The sequence below is a fragment of the Thalassophryne amazonica genome, chromosome 22, assembly GCF_902500255.1.
Source record: "Thalassophryne amazonica chromosome 22, fThaAma1.1, whole genome shotgun sequence".
Taxonomy (NCBI): Eukaryota; Metazoa; Chordata; class Actinopteri; order Batrachoidiformes; family Batrachoididae; genus Thalassophryne; species Thalassophryne amazonica.
The window spans coordinates 2,758,254-2,773,869 of NC_047124.1; the positions used below are offsets into that span (position 1 = coordinate 2,758,254).

General features: G+C 43.1%; 1 protein-coding gene across 10 annotated transcripts in view; it reads left to right on the forward strand.

The window, feature by feature from the left end:
- The first annotated feature begins 4,369 nt into the window (after positions 1 to 4,369).
- celf2 (cugbp, Elav-like family member 2) overlaps positions 4,370 to 15,616 on the forward strand; it is a 349,641-nt gene continuing 338,394 nt past the window's right edge. For all 10 annotated transcript variants that reach the window (XM_034163469.1, XM_034163474.1, XM_034163471.1 and 7 more), the window contains exon 1: positions 4,370 to 4,627. In XM_034163469.1, coding sequence (XP_034019360.1) covers positions 4,575 to 4,627 — 53 coding nt within the window. In that variant the 5' untranslated portion in view covers positions 4,370 to 4,574. The remainder of the gene's footprint in view (positions 4,628 to 15,616) is intronic.

The window sequence follows — 15,616 nt, forward strand, 5'->3', positions numbered from 1 at the left end:
CAAACATGACAGATAATACTGCAGTCTTGTCCTCCAAATGTCTCTCTTTGTGCACCTAATTATGGCTGATCCTCCACCCTTCCTGTAATCTAGTCATGACCGTGTAGAAGAGAAATTGCTGATGGATGCATGTTAAAATGATACACAACCTGCTGTTGTGGTGCTCCTGCAGTCGTGACAGCAAGCTCCTCCCCTTTTTTAAGCCCCCACTCAACAAAAGTTGTGGGTCATTATGTTTTCACCTTGTCCATCCAGGTGTCCATCCATCTGTAAACTTTTCACTTCTGCATGGTAACTGAAGAACACCTCATCTAACTGAACCAGTTTCCTGGTGGTGTTGGGATATGCTGCAGGAACTTTCCTTTTGAAAATATGGATCAATACACCACATACTGATTGTAAAGCGGCAATCTTTTGCTATACCAATAGACCACATACCATCTTTAAAACACTAGTCTTTTCACAATAGAAACGGTGCCTCTGGAAAGTTTTCACAGGACTTCACCTTTTCTACATTTTGTTCTGTGGCCTTATTCCAAAATGGATGAAATTAATTTTTTCTCCCTCAAAATTCTACACACAATATTCCACAATGACCGTGTGGGGGAAAAAAGTTTTTTTTTTAAATTTTTTTAAGGTTTTTGCAAATTTATTAAAAATAACAACAGAAAAAAAAACCTAAGAAATCACATGTCCATAAGTATTCACAGTCTTTGCCATGAAGCTCTAAATTGAGCTCAGGTGCCTCCTGTTTCCACTGATCATCCTTGAGAAGTTTCTACAGCTTAATTGTTGTCCACCTGGGATAAATTCAGTTGATTGGACATGATTTGGAAAGACACACACCTGTCTACATATAAGGTCCCACAGCTGACAGTCAGAGCACAAACCAAAAATGAGGTCAAAGGAATTGTCTGTAGACCTCAGAGACAGGATTGTCTGGAGGCACAAATCTGGAGAAGGGTACAGAAACATTTCTGCTGCTTTGAAGGTCCCAATGAGCACAGTGGCCTCCATCATCTGGAAAGAGAAGAAGTTCAGATCCACCAGGACTCTTCCTAGAGCTGGCCGTCTGTCTAAACTGAGCAATTGTGGGAGAATCCACCAATCAGGCCTGTATGGTAGAGTGGCCAGATAGAAGCCACTCCTTAGTAAAAGGCACATGGCAGCCCACCTGGAGTTTGACAAAAGGCACCTGAAGGACTCTCAAGCCAGGAGAAACAAAATTCTCTGGTCTGATGAGACAAAGATTGAACTCTTTGGCGTTGTGTTTAGAGGAAACCAGGCACCATCCCTACAGTGAAGCATGGTGGTGGCAGCATCATGCTGTGGGGATGTTTTTCAGCAGCAGGAACTGGGAGACTAGTCAGGATTGAGGGAAAGATGAATGCAGCAATGTACAGAGACATCCTGGATGAAAACCTGCTCCAGAGCGCTCTGGACCTCAGACTGGGGTGACGGTTCATCTTTCAACAGGTCAGTGACCCTAAACACACAGCTAAGATACCAAAGGAGTGGCTTCAGGACAACTCTGTGAATGTCCTTGAGTGGTCCAGCCAGAGCCCAGACCTGAATCCGATTGAACATCTCTGGAGAGATCTGAAAATGTCTGTGCACCGACGCTCCATATCCAACCTGATGGAGCTTGGGAGGTGCTGCAAAGAGGAATGGACCAAACTGCGCAAAGATAGGTGCACCAAGCTTGTGGCATCATATTCAAGAAGACTTGAGGCTGGAATTACTGCCAAAGGTGCATCAACAAAGTACTGAGCAAAGGCTGTGAATACTTATGTACATGTCATTTCTTAATTATTTTTGTTATTTTTAATAAATTTACATTTACATTATTTAATTTTTTTTTACTTTTTTCATGTTGTTATTGTGGGGTGTTGTGTGTAGAGTTTTGAGAAAAAAAATGTACTCTATTTTGGAATAAGGCTCTAACATAAAAAGTGGAAAAAGTAAAGGGTTGTGAATAATTTCTGAATGCAGTGTAACTTCCAAACTTCATTATCTCTACTATCAAACAAAACACCAATTTAACATATCAGTGGGGATATACACCACCCTCAGCATTGCTCTAGTTTGTATTTATGCTTGTGTTATTTGTGGCATGATAAGGAATCATATCTCTGAAGTCTTTGTGGCTGAAATCATCCTCTTCTTTATACCCGTGTGTGGTTGAGAAATACAAAATCAGTGACTGTTTATGGATCATGGAACCAAGTTGGATTATTAGATCTTGTGTGTTTTCCAGATCGGGATCTATCTTTATTTTTCCCCACATTCTTAACTTTACTATTAGGCCTTTATTATGTATCACACTGTGAGCTCTTCTGCTGTCTCAGTACAGCGGTAGACTGATGGTTTTTCCAAGGAAACTGTTTAAAATGGAACCGGAATCATCTGCTGTGACTGAGCACTGTCTAACATCATAACCCTGAAAATGACAAACTACTTGTATTATTTATAATTGTGGCAGTTTTGGCAGACTTTCAGCAGGATTGTGTTGTTCCAGACAATTATCTGAAACAGTTTCTGTCCTGACACTCGGTTCTTATGGTTTGGGCTTGGGCTCATCTGTTTTTGTCCCAATGAGCAAACAGATAGCAGCTCAGAATAGGTGGAACTTGGCCGTTGCCTTGTCTTTCTTTGCCAGCAATGACACATCTGCTGCCACATCAAGCGAAGGGAAAAAAACAGTTATCAAGAGGATGTGGTGGTTAGACAGGAAGCGAGATGCTTCGAATGCAGCGACTGCAGCACTCCTCAGCGAGCGCTCGTGTCTGAATGAAGGTCTGAGCTGTGAAGTCTTTGACCTGTTGTCAGGGAGGCTGCAACAGATTCCGGTCAAACTTGTGTGGGCAGAATTTCTTTGTTGCTTCAGGTGGAATCTGCTTTTAAGTGAGAGTTCAGCTTTGAAGCAGGTTTATAGCTTTAGCTTGCAAATATAAGTAAGGCGTGCTTTATTATTCAATCTATAATTACTTTAGTGTAGAACTGAACAGAGGCAGGCAGAGGTTATGTGAGGCCCCTCTCTGTCTGTCTGATAACGTAGTGGATGGTCCTTCTCTTCGGCGCAGTGCACAGCGCAGTGTGTCATTTTTTTCCAACTGACATACAGCAACTACATGACACTCATCTGTGCATCCACGGGTGTGGTGGTCAGACGAAACGTTGAAGTACTGATATCATGAGGCAGCACAAAGCATCTGACTCGTAGATCACCAAAATATAAGTAATCAGTTGCTGACCGGACGGTCCCCCATAAAAATCGGTTCACCCTGAACTTCACTGCACTTGCGTCATTTCGAAGCTTAGCAGCATCATTTCTGTGTGGATAGCAGTTCTTCGATTATCACCTCATTTCTGCTTCAAACTGCCTCCAGTCATCATCTGTCTCAGCAACAGATATCTTAAGCTTTTCTACAACAATCATTTCCACATAAATTCAGCATTATTTCATTATAAAAGATGGATTAAGTGATCAGAGCGCGTCTGAGTCTGATGCGCTGCTGCACCTACGTCATTTCAGAGCGTCAGTAGTGACTCACCGATTATCATCTTGTTTCTGCATAAACTGACTTTTGAATGATTTAAGAGGTTTTACTTTGTCATCTGATGGTTAATAATCACGTTATTGCCTTTGATCGCTTTGGGTGAAGAGACTCAGACGAGCTGCTGTGGTCCCAAATGACGCATGTTCAGTGAAACAGGGGGCCGATTTTTTTTTGGGGGGGGGGGTCAGTCTGTGACACCGGTGCCAAAGACATCCAGTTGTTGCTGCAGGTCAACTATCCAGCAGTCACATCTGCCAAACATGTAGAAGCACCTAAAGGTGGTCATACTGTCCAGTATAAATAGCGATCCACATCATATTTGGATATTTGGGAAAATTCCAAATACATCCTGGAAAACTTTCATTTCTACTCTACAGTCCCAGATGATGATTGAAAAATAAGGATTTTGTTTTAAACATTTTTGATAAAATGCTCAAACTTGCACTCTGATGTTGACAACATGCAAATTTGTGCAAAACAGATTCAGACTGAGCCATGGACACCCCATTCTAACTGCAAATAAGGTTGAAACATTTTAAAATTGGCTCCAAAACAACAACAACAATAATAATAATAATAATAATAATATTGTTTTAACACCAAGAAAGACGGTGACGTGCGCCTCTTCTTCTGAGTGTGCCACGCCGAAAAAAGGTGCAAATATATATGTATAAGGTTTGAGTTTGCAAAATGTGGTTTTTACCGTCCTGTGTTTCCAGCAGCTTTCTTGCGACACAGCGACCGAAGGAAGCTCGGAGACGCGTATGCAGCGCGCAAGCTTTGGACAAAAACTAGGAGGGGGCGGGGGGAGAGAGAGAATCAGTGAGAGAGAGAGAGAGGAGGGGGAGAGAGGGAGCTGTGACAGCGCTCATCAGCCGCTGAACAGCCAGGACGGGTTGCATCCGAGCACTCGCTGTCATCCACAGCCGGAGTTTACAGCCTTTTGCGCCGCTTTTTCTTTCGATCCTTCCGCCGCGCCCCCTCCTGCTCCCGGTGCTGCCCAGACAGTCGACCATGGTTTCTATAATTTCAGACCTGGACCCTCTGAAAAGCTGGAACGTGTTAAGGTAAGCGCCCGATCCGTTTCTCCACAGCCTCACCATGACAGCAGACGAAAAAAAGAGCAAAAAAACAACAACAAACAGGGCGGAACGCGGCGCGAGGTCCGATGGACTCCTGCGGTGCGTAATTACGCACGGTCCGCGTGATGTTTGTGCAGACAGCGCACGGAGCACAGTGTCCTTTCCACTTCTTCAGCTCTTCAGCCTGTTCTGCCGTGCACACGCCCCATGATCCGCGTGCATGTCATTCAGCTCGCACGTTCGCGCGCTCCATCTCCATCATCTCCAAACTTCACCCAAAACCGAGCACATAAGTAAGAAAAACAGCCGGTTATCATCACTCCCCCGCCCACTAGTCTTTTGACTCCAAATGTTGAAGAGCTGCGCGCGCTGCCAGGAGGGGAGGGAGGGGGGGGGAACGCCCGTGGAGGAATTTTTCCTGAAACATTTCTCATGGCTGATTGCCTGCAACAGAGCAGCTTTGACAGAACATTAAATTTATCCTCCCAACACCAATATCAACACTGCTCCAGCAACAATTTACTTCTGGCTCATGGAGCAGACCTCATTCAAATTTACATTCACTGAGGTTTAGGTTATAAGGTCAGAGGTGAACGTCTGGAAGGACACATGCTTTATCCCAGACAACACAAGATGCTCCAAGTCTGCAAATCACCATGAAGGCATTCACTGTCCGAAAAAGACAGTGAGTGTAAAAAAAATAAAATAAAAAGGTCCTGTCCCTGAATATTTCAGACCTTTGATAAATAAGTCATTATTCCCTTGACAGACTCGACAGCAGGGACTATCACAAATTCTATTTTCCAAACGGAGAGCGCAGACAGAACCCCTCAAGACCCACAAATTATTCTTTTAGTGCTTCCTCTCCTTTATCATTTTTTATTCTCCTGCTGCCCTCCATCTCACCACGGCCTCCACCACCACATCATTATCCACAAATCCAAAATAGAAAATGAGCAGAATAATGTAGACCAGGCATATTTCTGTTAACTGCTGAGGGGTAAATGATGTCATGATGGGAGTGACGGCCGTGCAGACTGGAAAATGGAGTGTGCAGCTGACCCCCCCGATGCACAGACACTCAGAAATAACCAAACACTAATGGGGACGTGTCTTCTGGCATCATTAAAAACACAACTTATGACAGATACCAGGGTTAATATTAGACTGGCTGACCTCACAGGAGACACATTTGCTTTAGAGGGCAAAGGTCATGTTGAAGGTGAGATTATAACTTGATACATAAGAGCAAAGTGAGTCTGAGTCTACCTCCGTTACTGGCGGGATTAAACCTCGAAACTCACAAATATCAGCCACTTAATCCAGACAGTGACATATTGGGAAACAGAAGCTGGTTTAACTGGGATTTATTTTATTTATTTATTTTTGGCTATTAAAAAAATATATATATATATATATATATATATATATATTTGGACTTCAGTCTCAGCAAGGGATTGACCCATCAACCATTTGGTTCATGGATGACTTGCTGCCTTGTTTGTGCCACAGCCGCCCCAGTCTTCAGATGGTTCAGTCATTAAAGGTGGAAGTGAGAAAAAGAGTGAGACAGATATTGACGTCCCTCCCATCTCCCCCCGTCTCCCCGCTCTTTATTAAACCTTTGTTGTTCCACACTGGAGGCAGGAGCAGCTGTCCGTCTCCAGCGACGGCTCATCTTAATAAAGACAGACTCGCCACCGGCCCCTCACGCGTGCGCTCCTGGGGTTCACGTGCACTCCTACTCTCACCCACAGTTGCTCCTCAATCGTCCATGATAACAAAGCACCGTGGTGAGCGTTTCCTCCCTAACGACACCCGCCTCAGACACGGGCCCTTATCATCACCACGCCATCAGAACCGTGCGTGAGGGTTGTTGTTATTGTTGGGCGGCAGCAGCTGCTGAACAAAGGGAAGTGATAAGAAGCGTCTCTCTGCGCCTGCACACGTTTCCTTATCCAACACTCGATTGAGTTTGATAACAGTTTTAAAAATCGACAAAAGCTGTGAGACTTGCTGAATGCGGCATTTTCAGTGAGGCAGTCAATCCGCTGTCATTTTTCTGCTCAGCTACGGTTTGAGCAGCGCTTCCTCCTTCAGCCCTTCACACTAATTTCAGTGTGGATTTGAAATCAGACACCTTTCTTTCCCTAAAATGTAATAATAATCAAACCACCTGTTCACTAACAGGTGCCTTGAAAACAAATAATGAAGTTTGTTGCCAAAATACCGTACAGAGGATGAGGTTTATGTCCAAAAATAAAGCCAGGACTCTTAGAAACAATCTGTTTCTGTGCCTGTCGCTTTAAATGGAAAGGAGCTGCTGCTAACCACGCCCCTTTTCCATTCAGGCGGTGGGTGTCTTTCCTTCTGTCTCGGATGCATTGTGTGTGCCGCAACTGTCAGTGGGCGGGTCTTAAAGAGTAAGTGGGATTCTGGATTTGGGCTTCTGTGATGTATGCCGCATAAATCTAAAAGGGTTCATTCAGTCGCTAGGTTTTCTTACAGCAGGAGAGTTTCCACTTGCACAGTGAGGGAATTGTGGGAATTTGAGGTTGTGTAGCATAAAGTCCCAAACATAGGTAACCATAAAGAGTAGCGTCTAACAAATGAAGTGACATATGACTCCTTTAAATGGGGGAAAAGGTCCTGTTGGCCACGCCTCCTCTGCTCTCTGTCAATCAGCAGCGGACTGTGAGGGTGATGACCAGCCAGCATGTCATGATAGTTGAAAAGATGATGTTTCAGGACAGTATTTTGCTCATAGTCAGAACACTTCCACATGCACACTTCTAAAACTGTGCACCTTTGACGATGTTTCACTCTGAAGGGAAGATTCAAATCTTTTTTGCATCATATGACACCTGATAAAATGTTCCGATTTTGATATAAACTCTTCAGAACTGAGTGCTGAGACACAATTCAGGAGCAGTCAGTTTATTTGTGAGCTCCTTAATGACAGATGATGCACATGTGTGCTTCTCTGCATATGTCCAATTTGACATTATAAAACACAGTTAAGCTGCGCTTGTACAGCTTAGCTAAGACAAAAAGAGCACAAACCGTTAGTTATGTTCCCGTTTGTGTCAGGATTTCATAAGTAACAACAAGAAGGCGCCTGAGTCGATCATCAGGAGGACAACATGTCCAAAATCCAGCTGCACGTCCACCCGGGTCGTCCGCAGCCTCTCCAGCATCCCGAGAGATTGGCGATGGATCTTAGAGGCGTACGTCACGTATCTGAAGAGCCATCAAGTCATTTTGTAATGAGAAACAGCATGCATATTAATTCAGTCTGATTACAGGGGGAGCTTTTCATTTTCTCACCGTCTCGTTGGATCTCTGCTCTATCTGCTGTCACCGCGGGAAGTGCTTGTCGTTAGCCCAAAAACAGCTCCTCCTGATTGGGATCTCACATTTAAATTTTTTTTAAATCATCCACTGTCTTTCCTTCGCTGTTGTTGTCCACTTTCACCAGCATCCAATCATGCAAATCCTTCATCAGCACCTAGAAGAGGGCTGTGCTCAGCGAGAGAGAGGCTGCCAGCGTGGGGGCCTGGCCTTTGACCCAGACGCGTTAGCTTTAATTAATCCACTTATGGAGTTTGTCCGCTTACATTATGTGTCGCTTTCTGTCCCACCGGATCGTGAGGAGACGCACAAATCCATCTGCCCAATTACTAAGACCATTGTTTGAGAGCCTAAATCCCCTCTGATGGTGTGTTTTATCTGTGAGGTGGCGCCGTTCACCAGTTTGTACACGCAGCTCTCCCACTGTGGACTCAAACCGCTGATAGTCAATATTCAGTCTTTACGTGTGAGAGCCCCCCCCCCCCCCACACACACACACACACACGCAGAGAAAAAGAACCCCCACCGACCAGAAAATTCTCTGAAGTCTGGTTTCATTTCTTCATTAAGACTTATGAATCATTCAGTCATGAGTTGGTTCAAACTTTACATGAACTCTGACCCTGCGTTCGATCAGTTTTGTGATCAGCTCCTCGTGCGCTCTCACCTCCAACCTGTTGTATTTAAGCAGCTGGATTTGAGTCATAGTCGACGCTGCCTGCCTTTTTTCTCCCAACTGTTGAAATATCGCTACTCGTACCTGTGACTCGGGTGGACAGCGTGCTGCTTGAACCCGATGCAGCACCTCGAGAACCGCTGTTTGAGTGACATTACAGAACTCCAAAGACATAAATGTTCACTTCATAATTTAATCTTTTTAGTTCCAAACCTGCAAAGTGGGCTTGGAAAGTGTCGCACTGCCCTGACTCGGTTTGTGTGTGTGTGCGTGCGTGCGTGCATGCATGCGTGCGTGGCTGATACAACGCAATAAGTGGAGAAACGTGGAGTAGGCCGGGCCTGACTCAAAATGCGTCCTCATCTGTCAGTCAAAGCTTTGTGGCGCGGAGAACAATACAACATTCAGCATCTGAATGACGGAGGCGGACGGGGCGGGCTGAAGGAGAAGGAGAGGGCGGAGCTGAATTCCTCCAAAGCCTTTAGAAGCAGCCAGAGATAATTACATAGCTGAGGCGAGAGCACGTCACAAAACAAAAGAGACGGAAGAAACGCCACAGAGGAGCAGAGAAACAAGAGGAAGAAGAGGGAAAGAGCAGCGTGGTCCAGGTGGTTGACAGATGTCATTTTGAGCCAGAATGATTTGTCACTTAATTACTAATTAACACGACTATTTTCTAAGATCATCGACAACGACAAAAACGATCAATGTTCTCTGGTTCCAGCTTGTTGTTTTTGTTTTTAAAGTTGCTGTAAATTGAAGATTTTGTCTTTATGTTGATCAGAAAAATAAAAAGATTTGGGGATTTATGACAAATGTTTGACATTTGATTGAGCAAAAAACAGAAGTTACTGCTGAGTGCAGCAGATTACAGAATTCACATAAGACATAAAATATTTTATTTATCATAAACAACATAAAAAGACCCCTATAATGAGGCTGATTTGATTCATTAGTGATGACTGGAGCTGCAATGGCTAATCAATTATTAATAGAATACTAAATCAGTCAACATCTGTTGTGGTAATTGATATTTAATAATCGAGAGTAGTTTTATATATAATCAGACGCAGTTACATTTTGGTGTTGATCTGGATGTTCTGTAGATTTTATTTACTTGATATTTCCATGTTTTTTTCTTCTTCTGAAGAAGAGCAAGTGTACTAATCCTGATGCACCTTGTCATGGCTGCAGATCCATTTTTGGAATCTGGATCCACATCAAGAAGTTGCAGCATTTGACTTGATCTTCATCAGGAAGTTTGCTCTTGGGCTTCATCCTGTGGTTGCTCATAAACAAGTCAGAGCTTCGGTGCACATCCACAGTTTGAACAGCCACATAAACAACTGACTGCACGCACAAAAACACACACCTGCTGGTTATAACCACCTGCTGCATGTTCACCAGCCTTACGTGTGCCTATTAAAATGGCATGTTGATGTGCCAAAGCTGAGTGGATGCGTGCTGGAATGAGCACTTGGAGTGGCTCTGCAAGGAACAAGGCGACAGACAGTAATTGCGCAGAATTATTCGGAACTGTATTTGCTCTCTCAATACCTTTTGTTTTATCCTCATATCTCATTTTTCTCACAATGTAATGAATAAAGATCCCAAGAGTAAAAGGAAAAATGCTGAAATGAAAACTGAGAGGTGGTGAGTGTAAGCTGAAGTGTAGTTTCTGTGTCGTGTTCTGTTGTCAAAGTGGAAATATACAGATTAAAGGACATTAAATACCACTCAGCTAACCCTCGTGGCTCCGCCTTCACGTTGCATCCTTCATCCTTCGCCCTGTTTGATTCCTTGCAAAAGTAAGGCTACCTTTGGCAGGCGTGCCAATCCCACGCACAGATAGGACATTGTACGTCTCTTTTTAATGTTATTTTCAGTAAGCAAGTGTTGCAGCTTGTCATGGCTGAGACAGTCACTGCTTTTATTCAGTGCACTCAGCAGCCGCCACCGCCACGGCGCTTTGAAGCACAGCTGTGACATGTCACATGACGGCACGTGTGCACGTGATCAGTCAGCATGAGGCAGTCCAACTGCATGAGAAAATCAAACCTGCCGAAGCTTTTTACCTTCTGTTCTGTGCTTTCTAAGAAGTTTGCTTATTTTCTTGCATCAGTTTGGTTCAACTTTGATGTTTTGATTCATGTTGATTTTCCAAATGCGTAACATGAGTAAATCCTTACAAGTGGTCAGGTGCAGACATCCACCAGGGGGCGCACAGTCATTTCAAGAAAACATAAAGAGCCCAAAAAAATGTGATCAGATGTTGAATTAACCAGTTTATAACTGTAAATTTTCATTGTTATGACAGCAATTAAAAATTCATACAGCTGAAGGTGATGTGTTCAGGTGTTTTTGCAAGTATGCGAAAACTACGTTTGCAGGAATAGAAATCTGTGAACTCATGAAAGTTTGGCTTTCTGTTAACGGACTGTCTGAATCATCAGTTCGTCAGTTTTTGTGTGTGTGTGTGGGGGGAGGGGGGGGGGTTACCACGACTCTGATGCTGTCAAAGCTGTTAAGGGGAGAAAATGATTAATGAAACAAATGTTGAGGAATACTAAGCATGTAAAAAAAAAAAAAAGGGGTTGGTATTTTATGAATGATTATGCACAGTAATTTTAGTTCTTAGTGTACATTTTTTAATGAATAATGCCTTACTAATGAGCCAATAATGCATCACCAAGATTCACTGCAAATGATTAAAGGGGTAATTTTTGTGTGTGTGGGAGGGGGGCATTTTTGTAACTACCTGTAGTTACACATTTCTGTGTGTTAAACAGCTTGCGGGGCTACAAGCAGAGTTTATTCCTGAAGGGCTCAGTTTAGCCTTCTGTGACATATGTCACGGAAGTCCATTTCTGAACAGTTTATTGCATTATGAGACATGCCCACTGAGCTTGTTTACAGTGTGTGGTGGTGAAAAATGGGGAAAGAAATCTTCAACCACTACCTGACATTGCATAGGGGGCGTGGCCAGCAGCAGCTCCATTCAATTTAATGTCTGTAACAACTATTAAAACATCATTTTAATATGACTGAAGTTATTAAATAGTGAATTTATTGACCTTGATGAGCTAAATGTGTCATATGAGACATTTAAAGTGAAGGAGGAAGTTTGTGAACGTGGCGACAGCTTCCACTGCTAACAACATGTGTAAATAAATGCACACACACTTAATACACACACTGGCCCAAAGTGACAAATCTATTTAATAATCCTGCAGCTGTGCACTCTTTCTGTCTGTCTGTTTCTCTCTGTCTCTCCCCCCTTCACAAACACTCTAATCTGACCCTCTGGCCGTCTTTTACTGTTGCACTTTGTTACAGTCTTATTCTCAAAGGTAAACTCACACCGTATGCACGACGGCTGCGCTCGTAAAGAAGCTTTATGTCTGCTGCATGTTTCCTCTTACACTCTCTTTCTCTCTCTCTCTTTTTTCTTGCTCCCCCTCTCTGTTTTTATTTCTCCTCTGCCTTTAAATCCTGCAGCAAATCCTCTCCACTCGCTTTCTCTCTTTGTGTGATTCAGCAAGGATGCTCTCCTGTTTCCTCTTTTCCTGTTCACCCCCCTCGCCCCATGTTCCCACAGTGATCCTCTATATAAGGATGTAAGGGAATGTAGGGGAAGGCAACGGGGGAGAGAGAGAGAGAGAAGAAGGGCAAAAGGGGAAAATGAGAGAAAAATAGACCTTGTCTGAATAAATAAACAACTTTCTTTGCTCGGAACCACAACAGAAAGCCTTGAGGGGGGGGTGTGAAGGAAACAAAAAAAAATTTTACTACACGACCCAGTAAACTGTGTAGTGTTTAAAAAAAAGTTGATAATACATGACCTTAAGTCAAATGTATAACAGACGAATCACCAGAGTCTGTTTTTGCAAAACTGACTTCAGGTCAAACTGGTAGCCAACATTTATTCTCCAGGCAGACACATTTTCCATTTATTGATGCAGTATTCAGCCACATGTACTTATTGACTTCACAGTACCTGTTATTAAGCTGAGTGACAATGTATACGCTGACCTTTTATTACAGGGGTCACAGTGTACAGATTTTCAACAAGCTCACAAAGGTCACCAGGGGTATAATTTATAAACCACATGGACACGCAAATTCAAGTTATTGATTTTTCATAACTCTAAGTTGTGCGTGTCAGGAGAAATTCTATCCTTCTGGCAAACTTTTGTATCTTAAGGTACCACTTAAGGTGCCAAGACAACATTTACAGTCCAGCCTCAATGTACCACGGCCAACACAAAAATAACACTGGTCAAAAAAATTTTTAAAAATTCTTGCATGGACTTTTGAACTGATGTAGGGCAATTTTGGGGCACTGAATCCAAATCTGAGCTCAGATATCCTCTATTACATCACACTTTTTTTTACAATCTGCATTTTCCTTATTAATGCATGACACAAACGTTGCTCATTCACTCACGAGTTTGATGCCACTAATCGCACAACAGCAGCTTCAAAAGTATCTTTTTTTAAACCAGGTTCAGGAAATGTGAACAAAGAGCCGTAATATTGTTTATGGTACTGAAGAGGTGTGTGAGACTGCAGCTTTCACGTCAATGCTTGATACAAGAGATATATGTTTTCATATCTCAAAAATGTGATGTGATTGGCAAAATCTAAAATCAGATTCAGTGCCCCCAAATTACCCAGAATCCATTGGAAAAACTCCATGCAAGAAAAATGTTAACCAGTGTAATCATCCCGGCTGTAGCCAGGTAGGGGTCAAAGTTAATGAATTAATAAATGAAATAGTTTTGGGTGTTTTAAATGTTTGGTGTTCAGAGTAAAAGTTAAACAAGGTCAACGTCAAGATTCTAAGACATATGTTACCATGTAGCGTGATAACTAAACGTGTGATGGTGCAAACTAAAGTGCCTTAATTGTGAGAGTGACATCAACTCAGAACATGGCGCCATTTTGGTTCCAACTGCGCTGAAATACTGAATGAACCTTTAATGTTTTCAACATTTTTTAAAATCATTTAGCCACATACAGCAACACATCCAGGTACAGGTGCTGTCACAATAAATATAAAAAATAAAACTGTCAAATTTGCAATTTATGATTTTATTTAATTAATTTAAAGCCTGATTTATGTAGCTGCAGCTCTGTAACTCCATGTCATACAATGACATACATGACAGTTTGAAAGTTCTCCGTCTCTGGATTTTGCTTTATTCTGGATTAATTTGACCCTCAGCAAGCTTTTCTTTCTACAGTCATCACCTCCAATTCAAAGATAATCTTACAATTTCCTCTTTTACCGACTTTGTGCTGGAACTGTGCGGACTTTTCTGATCTGTTTGTAATCACACTATAAAAACTGTTATAATATGATGGCAGACGAATGATTGAAAGCAGCAAAGTGTCAAATCACAGCCTTTTGTGTTGGATTTAACAGGTGCACATCAGGCTGCGGGTCCGAGTCTGAACACGGTGTGAAAAAAATAAACGGTTGGAATTTTAATCGGGGAAATGACTCTGGCTCCACATGTGAGGGGTTTTTAATGGAAATACATTGTGATTGGACGGGACATTTTATCAGATGTGAGCGAAAAATCCGCTGTACAAAATCCATTATACGAGGTCTGTCCAAAAAGTATCAGACCTTTTTATTTTTTGCAAAAACCATATGGATTTGAATCACGTGTGATTGCATCAGCCAAGCTTGAACCTTCGTGCGCATGCGTGAGTTTTTTCACGCCTGTCGGTTGCGTCATTCGCCTGTGAGCAGGCTTTGTGTGAGTAGTGGTCCACCCCTCTCGTCGGATTTTTATTGCGAATAAATGTCTGAACGATTTGGAGCTTTGCTGCATCAAATTTTTCCAGAAACTGTGAGAGACCTCCAGCTGGACACCATTCGGAAAATTTAGATGGCTTTCAGCGATGATTTTATGGGGATTACACAGATTAAGGAGTGCTCCAGCCGGTTTAAACCCCGCCCACAGCGTCTGAGAGCACGCCGCGCTCCGAGCGCCAATCGACAGGCTGACACCCCGCTGAAACAACCAGATCATTTCCAACATGAAGGCTTTGTTGATCCAGGACGCCGTCTGAAAAAGGCAGAAGGCGTGGACATCAGCACTTTTTCGGCACATTCTACTGTTACAGAAGCGGAGGACTGCGCCACCATGCCGCTCATGGTGCGGGACAAAACCACCTCCGTGTTGGTCTCACAGGACGGCTTTCAGGTGGCTTTCAGACAGCTTCCGGTTGCTTTTCAGTTGTGTGAGTATCTGAGAAATTGTGCATGAGCTGGACATGCCAGAACATGTCCTGTGAGGCTTCATCACGGAGTTGCTTTATGCTATGCGGCTCCGCCGCACGTCTGTCTCAATGTGCCAAAAAAGTGCTGATGTCCACATCTTCTGCAATTCCTGTGCTAGTCAGACGACATACCGGATCAAGACAGCGTCCAGTTTAGAAATGAACGGCACATTCCACTGTTACAGTAGTTTTTGTCATGGAAAGAGGAGCGGAGGAATTCCGCGCGTCGCGGTGGAGCCACATGGCGCAAAGCAACGCCGTGATGAAGCCTCACAGGACATGTGAGTGTCTGACTGTGTTCAGACATTTATTCGCAATAAAAATACGACGAGGGAGGTGGACCACTGCTCACACAAAGCCTGCTCACAGGCGAGTGACGCAACCGACAGGCGTGAAAAAACTCACTCATGCACACGAAGGTTCAAGCTTGGCTGATGCAGTCACACGTGATTCAAATCCATATGGTTTTTGCAAAAAATATAGGTCCGATACTTTTTGGACAGACCTCATATACGGTGTTTATTAAATGGAAAACAATATGAAAACTTTATTTTTTATCCGGTGACTGTGAATATCTGGTTTATATAGTGACTGTTTTGTTGAGTTTTACTGTACATGGGACTGAACAATAAATTTATCTCACAAAGCTTTGA